We start from the raw sequence: 9,042 nt of genomic DNA, 5'->3' as shown, positions 1-9,042 counted from the left end.
TTATAAATATATAATTTTTCTACAAATATAATAATAATAATAATAATACATTTATAACTGTGTATATACTATATATATATGTAAAATTATATAGGATTAGTATAATTATATACATAAAATAGCTTCATAAATTTGAATACAAAAAAGAAAAAAAAATTTATAAAGAGCTATTTTGGTAAAATAATAGAGTTAATGATAATTAATTTTATTTATAAGTTAAGTTTGTTGGCTTTAAACAGTGTAAATGAATGAAATTAAACTGTGGCAATGAAACGTCGTTAAATGTAAACTGTAGCAAGGCGAGTGTAACGTTCTTCTTCGTTGCATCATCTTTCTATCGTTATTGCATCAGTTTAAATGGTTTAGTATTAAGAGGAACTTTAGTGTTTTTAATACATAAAATATATTTATATCCTAAAAGAATTTTTTCTAAAGTACACAATTGTCAGGCTTTAAATAGTAAAATGCATTATCGTAAAAACTGATGTACTTTTTGTTTTTTTCTTTATAACTCGACAATAGAAGCAAGTCCATTAAAGGAGTGAAAATATTACATAAATTTATTTTTTTTTTCAATTTCATTTGTTTATAATGATTTAGAACTATAAAACAATTCTTTATATATACTTTCTTCAGTTACTACTTGATTAATAAGCGTATAAATTTAATGTAAAAACTTTTTATTGTTGCATCATTTAGACGTAATCACTCGTTAAGATGCTAACAAAATAAGGAATTTTAAATTAAATACACACTTTTCACCATTAAAAATATACACATCCAATATAGTATGAATCAATATTAAAGTGATGAAACCGCATTCCTACCTTGCACCATTTTTTTTCTAATAAAATTCTCATTTGCATATTTACCCCATTTTAAAACTTTCTAATATATTAAGGTTAAAGTTCAAAAAGTAAAAAAAAAAAAAAAAAGTAAAAATTTAGAGCAAAACAGTTTTTAAAAAGGTGAAACGTGAGTCACCTCGAGCGACGTGACATTACACACGTGCAACTCTCCCCCTTCCAGGTCACGTGACCTATAAATTACTTCGAAGATGACTCAAAATTAAAATGTGGTGAAAAATCTTTGACGAAATCGTGACGTCAACAATCATCCGATAGAACCGATAGCATTGAACTTTTTTTTTACATTCACGTCACAAACCCGCATGAATAAAGGCTAACCGCATTTTCTAATCGTCGAATGTTCTAGATACAGAAAAATCACACACACACACACGACCTTTTATCAAATTTCATTTTTTTTATTAAGAGATGCGCCATTAAAAAATAAGATGGACATCCTACAGTAGCGAAAAATACATTAAAGAAAATACAATATTGGAATATTAACCAGATTTGAACTTTCTTGGTATAATTTTACAATATACAGTACAATTATTATTATTATAATTCTCTGTTGAACAATGGTTAAATATTTCCAATTCGTCTTTTCTAAACGCGAACAAATAAGATACAAATTAGGTAAAATAAAAAAAAAATCTTTTTTTAATACTTAAATAGTGACTTGTATAATGATAGGAAACGTGCAAAAAAACTTTTTTTTTACAATACAGTTTTACATAGGATGAAAGAGAAAAAAAAAATCATCACAAGTGCAATTAAATGCTTCTTTTTCTTATATGTGTCGAGAAGAAAGCAGCCTGAAGTAAGTAGAAAGCTGCCTATTTTTATAACATGAAAAAGATCAATTACTACACACGACAATCATTCAAAAAAAAAAAAAAGGAAAAATAATCACATGTTCCCACACATTCTTAAAGATTGTGCGTACTATGGCTTTTTTTTTTTTTTTCTTTTATGGATTCGAATCAGCTACTGTTCGACCTATACAATTTTTTCTTGCGAAGTGTATAGCTTTCGCTGATGACTAAAGCTCGATCTTTCCCGAATTTTTTTAAAAGTCGTTCAGGTACAAGTCGTGTCAGGTTAAGCCATTTATTACAGTCCTGTCGAAGATTGAGTGTGATTTCGAAGGTCGAAACCGTATCTGTATCACAGACCACTTTGCCTAACCTATGGCACGCATTCTTCTCTTCCAAATTTATGTAAATCACGCAACCTCTCAGTCCGCAGGGTTCACTTTCGGACATCTTCAAACAGTCTTTAGCTATTCTTAACGTTAAATTATTCGGGATTAAAACTTCACCACACTGCAGACGAGATTTGGATTCCCTCAAACGATCTTCAACCCTCTCTGCTAATAATTTGCATTTTTTTAATTCTAGCGCGTCTTCAAACGGCGTGTTTTCTATTTTAAAAAAATAAAAAAGGAATAAAGTAAGTTAACTTCATTTAATATTGCTTTTGGATTTTTTCTAAATTAAAAAAATAAGGTGCTGAAACTTACCATTTAGGTCGAACCAGTCGCACTCTGTTACGGGCATTTCGGGTGTTTTCAACGTACTTTGCAACTTCATGATTGGATTCTGTTGGGTTGTGTTACTTAACAAGTGTCTATCACACCTCTTGGCAAGTTTTAACTTGACGTGATACTCTTTTTCATAACCCATACGCCGGTAAAAGTCCCCTAGCAGCAACTCGCACAAGATCCTAAACTCGTCTGACAGATCGCCTCCAACAACAGCTGATATATAAAGGCTATCAGTCATTGGGCTACAACTGTCTAATCACGTACAAGGACAAACCAATGTCAACCAATAAGCGACGTCCTAACAAGCATAGCAACCGAACACGTGGCTTCTTCTCTATTCTATATTGTTTCTATTTAAGGTGTGCAGATTTTCCTTTATTGTCTTCTAACTATTGTATGGTTTAGGTATATTTTACTTCCATTATTATAATATGATAATATATTTTTTAGTGTTTATTTCATCAGTTTTTTTACACTGTATATAAGTTTAATCGAAACACAATAAATTTATAAGGAAGACAATACAAAAAAGTGTATTTTTTTTTGTTTAGTTTATCGTTTTTGACTTGTTTAAACTTGTTTTTTTTTATAAATTTTTTTAATGCTGTTGCTACGGTATGTGTCATAGAAGATAGAAAACAAAAATAGTTTTATAAATTATAATCTATTAGCCTTATATAAACTTTTTCTTTTTTTAAAAAAAAAAAATAAAGAAATAAATAAATTTTGTTGGTAACTAGGGTATCTTATCAATAAAATTTTGGACAAAGTGCGGCAAATTATATAGACTAATCATTTTTATCTAGGTCTAGTTTGAATTATTAAAAGTTATTAAATTATAGGTTTATATAGGGGTAGGCCTATGTGTTTTTTTTAACTTTTTGAATAATATTTTCTACTACTCAACATTTCATTATTGATCAATATATTGTTAAACATCATTATCATGCAATGCGGAAAAATATAGAATTTATGCTAATGATTCTATACATTATACATTATATGGGTGCTATAGATTGCGTATACACATATAAAAATCTATAAAAATGCATGCAATCTTATTATATTCTAGGTTAAATTTTTGATATAAACTGGAGATTAGTATGACTAATTTTTCGTTATGACTAGTAATTGACGATAAATATTGCATGACAGTTTGTGAGATAGTGTTTAGAAAAAAGTCTATCAATGTTTAAATAAGTGTAAACAAAAATGAAAATCTCTCTTATTTTACACAGTTTTATTTACGATTAATTCTGTAGCAAATTATGCAACGTCTTGCAAGAAGAAGTTTTCTAGAAATTGTAGAATTTAATCAGGAATTGTTGAATTGTTTGCACGAATTTACGTGATTTGTCGCACATAAATCGTTTTTTTTAATCTGTAATCGTGAGTAAAAGAAGCTGTCGGGTTTAAGATAATAAAATATAAAGAATTCTGGATGGTGACAAACATGTTTACCATTAAATGACGTCACCAATAACGGTGTGACACCACTAAGACACCTGGTATTCACCTTTAATATTTAATCACCTTGATAGTTAATTAGGTCAACGTAATTGTCTCTGTACACTGTTGAAAATATTTCTATATAATAACTATAAGCATATATATATAAATGTTTACTACCACTCAAAAATTCCTACACCCTTTCTATAACATATTTAAAACATTTTAATGATAAATAATTCATTATCTATAACATCTTTCATTGTTATATTTTTGATATTCTAGAATGTTTCGCAACGTATTGAGTGGTGTATTCTTTCCATTCTTAAACGGAAATATGCTGATGAAGATAACCGGATATACGTCATGCATCCTAAGAAAAGAAACTCTCGTATCCGACAATAACGACTTTTTGAATTTTTCTAGGGATGGAAATTTTTTCCTTTCCGTTCTATGCAATTATTTTTAGATTTTTCCATTCTTTATAACAATAACGAGATGCGCATTTTTTTTTTATAATGCTTTTCTGATCATTTTTAGACTGGATTTTTGTAAGTAATTTATTTTTGAATTGATCGAATATTAAAAAATATCTACAGAAAAATCTACCAGTCGATNTTTACTAATAAATATGTTTATTACATAAAAAATAACAAATAGTAAAGTCATTATAGGTTGACCATATTATTTATTCTAAACAGCTATATCATCTTTATGATAATATGAAGAGCGCATAAAACCGGATATTAAATTTCTTCACGGAGCCAAAAAAAAAGTTTAATAGTTTTTTTTTTACTTTTTTGATCCATTTATTTTCAGCTAAATTAAGATCAAACGTATTGTAAGCACCTGAAATAATAGCTATTTGCTACGCTCTGTGGAACAAAAATCCGCCTTTTTGCTTGGATTTTCTATCTTTTTTTTTAATAAAAAAAAAAACATGGAATATAGCCTATTTTAAGAAATTAAGAAATATTTTCCAACTATATTTATTCAGGATTATAGGCTTATAAGCAGTTTTAAAACATTGCAAACCCGCTGGGTTAAAAATTTTAATATTAAAGGCAGAGTTAATTATACAAATGATGGCTACTTGTCAGCTTACAATTATAAATCAAAAGTTAATGCAGTTATTAAATCTCCAGTTATTGATGACGACTCGCTTGAATTACCATAAGGCTTACGTTTAATAAATAAAATTTTGAATTTGATTAATTAGTAACGAAACTTTCATTATAAATTAATTTAATGAAAATTAAACCCATCATTTATAATTATAATAATTATATTTAACTCCAGTTAAGTGAAGTAATGATAAAGAATGGATGCGGGAAGAGGAAGAGTAGTATATTTTTTTTTTCTTTTCTTTCTTAACTTTTTTTCATTCGGGATAGTTTAAATATGTCATTTGCTTATGTGTAATGATCAGTGAATCAGAACGGAGGGTTGGGCACTTCAATATAGTGACGCAACGACCATAATAGCGTATGAATCCGGATCCTTTATAATTTAGGAAATATGGATCATGGCTCATAAAGTTTGTATAGATTTTGATATTCGCTTCGAGAGAGACGGAAAATATTACTTCTTGTTTAATTGTACTATCAAATAATGTTAAAAAAAATTTGCCAGATCTTATTTCTTAAACGATGTACGCGCGATTTACATGTGAAATTTCCTATTTAATTAAGGAAATAATCGATTCTAGTATTTAATTGTAACAAAATTAGCGGCCTTTTTCACGAAATTTTAACAAAAATGCGTACAAAATGAAGTTAGATTGTATATAAAAGTTTTATTCTTACAATTAACAGAATCTTAAAATATTAAAAACATCGTAAAATGTCATCAGTCTATTCATTAATTAGTTCTTTTATTTTATTTTATTTTTTCTAAATGTTAGCAATTTTAATTAAATATAAGAGAAAAACAACTGAGTAGATTATGTATATTTTTAGTACTGAGTAAGGTTTTATGTGAATATTTACAATTAGTAAATTAGTGAAGTCAGAAAGGAGTAAATTCTTCTCATTGTTGTTTTTTTCTTCCTAAAACATCACCTGATGTCTTATATGACATTTTATTTACATTTGCGATAATTGTACGAGGAAATTGGTGAGTCACGTAGAATATTTTGCAAAAGTCATACGCATATAAACTCAATCTGTCATCGAAAGAATGGCGTCCTGAAAATTTCAGCATTCCTTGCTCTTTAAATAGTATTTTAAATATAAATATATATACTTAAATGGAGTTTCAAATAGCATTGAATTCGCCAATATAATCGGCGCCGAATTTAGACCTGTGGCCTTAAGATATAATATATACAAGAGCCTTCTTCCATCAAGTAATAAACTTGTATGAGTCTAAACTCCACTCTTGTAACGTGAAGCCTTNTTTTTTTTTCTTTTATGAATTGTAAAATGGATACTATTGTTCGTTATTTCAACGCGAAAATTGATGAAAATAATCCCTGTATAAGCAATTATCACGCGAAACTTACATTAGCAATTCGATGAAAATTCTTATAAATGTTAATCTATAGCGACGTTCGAAGAAAAAGAAAACAATATTAGCTTAATACATTATATATATACACATATATTAAATATATAATTACGAGGAAAATATATATTTATTCCCTCGAAAATAAATATTATTGTATTTATTCATATAAGGAAGTAGCAAACGACTGATTAAATATGATAATTCGCTAAATCAACCTAAATATTAATATATATATGTGTGTCTGTGTCCGGAAAACCTGCTATTTTATGCACTTAAGTGAAATAGAATTACATTAAACACGTAATTTAAATAGAATGCAAACGTTTTTTAAAGTCAAAATTAAATTGATTTCTATGGAGAATGGAAGAAAAATATATATTAAAAAAAAGTAATACACTTTAAGTGAATCTCTCTCAGTTGGACTTGGAAATATCCTGATACAAGTCAGTGGCTTTTGTTATATATCAAAAATCAAGGTACAAAGAATGAATTTTTGCCTATCTGACCCTTTTTTTTTCTGTTTGTAAAAAGTTAATCTGGTTCATTTCCCGGACGTCTGATTCTACAATTATATCTTATCTCTGGCTGCATTTAGAATTGGTAAAGCGCTTTATGGAAATGCTTCAAGGACAATAATTTTTGATTTGATTCAGACTATCTTATCGATGTCTGAGTTTCTTTTCTTAAAAGCCGTCACCGGACGAGATTTCTTTCGGCATTAAGTACGTATATCATATAAGAATATAACAATGAATAGGTATATTTCCATCCGTTATGAATGATAACTTTTCGAGATGCCATTCATTGAGGAAGCTCATTAAACCGAGAATACCCCACGTTAAATTAGATAGACTATACAATTTATGATTACTAAGAAATTTATTTAAATTAGTATTTAATTAAGTAACAAAATTAACAAATAAATTAGAAAAAGTATATTAAATTCCTTATATTTTCATGTATTTAAAAGAAAAGATCACTCACTCACTATAAATAATTTCATGTAAATTTGCTATAAAAGTCATATACTAAACAATAAATACATAATTATACATTACTTCTTAGCTTTATTTTTTTTTACATTTTATTCTTTAATTTATTACCATCCAATTTTATTTATTTACTACACATTAATTTATCATTGCTTCGAAATAATTACTTCAGATAAATAATTTTTATCAATTTTATTTTAAACATTTAACTCAATATCGATTAAAAATTTGATTTTTTTTCTTTTTTTTTTTTTTTGTTAGTAGAGAAGAAGATGAAAGGATGCTAAGGGCCTGTAAAATGATTATATATATTACAAAAGAGAGATTAAATTAACGATAGACTCTTGCATTATTTAGCTTTGCATTTAATGTAGGATGCTATATCACAGTTTATTATTATTTTATGTTTATCGAATGGCTACATTTTAGAATTTTCGATAAGCTATGGGTGCCATATAAAAACAATTATAACCGGTTCGTCCAGTAAATATCTCTCCTTTCTTCACGCACTTCAACAACTGTTTATTTTTCTATAACTTACATCGTCCATAAATTTCAAGTGACAAGGTTTATGCAAAATAACGCTATAACTTCCATAAAAATTCGAATAAATCTTGATATTTTTTTTTACACGATACGCTTATTTCTTAAATGCAAATATAATTTTATCTACATTAAAATGAATCTATATAGAATTTTATTATATAGATAATTGCATTTGAATTATATTTATAAACGTCATAAAAAATAAAACGAAAAGAGGGGGGTAATACCGATATAACTGTGCATAAATATATTGCTTACAGTTATTATTCTCTACTTGCAAGGACGTGGATACAATAAGCTAATGTAAAATTAAAATTTTGAAATATCTCTCTTCATAAAGGTTCCTAACTATTATAGCGTGATTTTTTTTCTTTTATGAATTGTAAAATGGATACTATTGTTCGTTATTTCAACGCGAAAATTGATGAAAATAATCCCTGTATAAGCAATTATCACGNATTTAGTTTACCTTATCGTCACTTCCTTTTTATCTTCTAGATAATTATTAAATTTCTATAGATAATTAACATTAAAATTCTTAATTAAGTAATAAATTAACGCATTTATACTATTTTTTAATTCTTAAATTTAGGTTAAGATAAGATGAGAAAAGATCATTTATCATCCCTCATCTGTTAAAATGTAATTAAAAAGTTAAATATATTATATATATATATATATATAGGCCTATATAGTTGTTTATTCAATAAAATTATTATATGATTTATTAAATAACTTAATTATGACTTATAATATCTTAACGCAGTTCATTGACTAATTAAAATTCCCCATTTCGTAATGATGATAATCGGACTTGATGATAATAAAAGAGATGATAATTGTGGCTGATACGTTAACTTAAATAAGAAAATGTTATCGGAAATCAAAGACGTTCTAAATTCTTTTATTTATTCTTAGAAATTTAATTTTTACAAAGTATTTTTAAAGCGATAATAATCTGTTTAATCCCAATATTAAAGTCATTATTATATTATTTTTTAATTAAGATCTTTTAATTAATTTACATTAAAGTTTTATGTTTCGTTTCAATTAACAGATGCCATAATTTATTTTATTATTATTTTTTTTAACAGAAATTTATAAATAATGTATAAGGCTATAAATTTTTTTTTTTACAAGACTTACACAT

At 26.8% G+C, this 9,042-nt stretch overlaps 1 protein-coding gene across 1 annotated transcript; it reads right to left on the bottom strand.

Annotated features, from left to right (window-relative positions):
- Positions 1-1,635: 1,635 nt before the first annotated feature.
- LOC111621475 (DNA damage-inducible transcript 4-like protein) lies at positions 1,636-2,650 on the bottom strand. Its single transcript, XM_023363630.1, has 2 exons — positions 2,374-2,650; positions 1,636-2,274 (listed from the first exon to the last, which is right to left on the bottom strand). The coding sequence occupies exons 1-2, from the start codon at positions 2,633-2,635 to the stop codon at positions 1,835-1,837; spliced, it is 702 nt and encodes a 233-aa protein (XP_023219398.1). The 5' UTR covers positions 2,636-2,650; the 3' UTR covers positions 1,636-1,834.
- Between the last annotated feature and the right edge of the window lie 6,392 nt (positions 2,651-9,042).

Source organism: Centruroides sculpturatus, unplaced genomic scaffold, assembly GCF_000671375.1.
Source record: "Centruroides sculpturatus isolate CEXI.00-Female unplaced genomic scaffold, Cexi_2.0 scaffold249, whole genome shotgun sequence".
Taxonomy (NCBI): Eukaryota; Metazoa; Arthropoda; class Arachnida; order Scorpiones; family Buthidae; genus Centruroides; species Centruroides sculpturatus.
The sequence above is the reverse complement of the archived record's forward strand: the minus strand, read 5'-3'. Positions and strand labels throughout refer to the sequence as shown.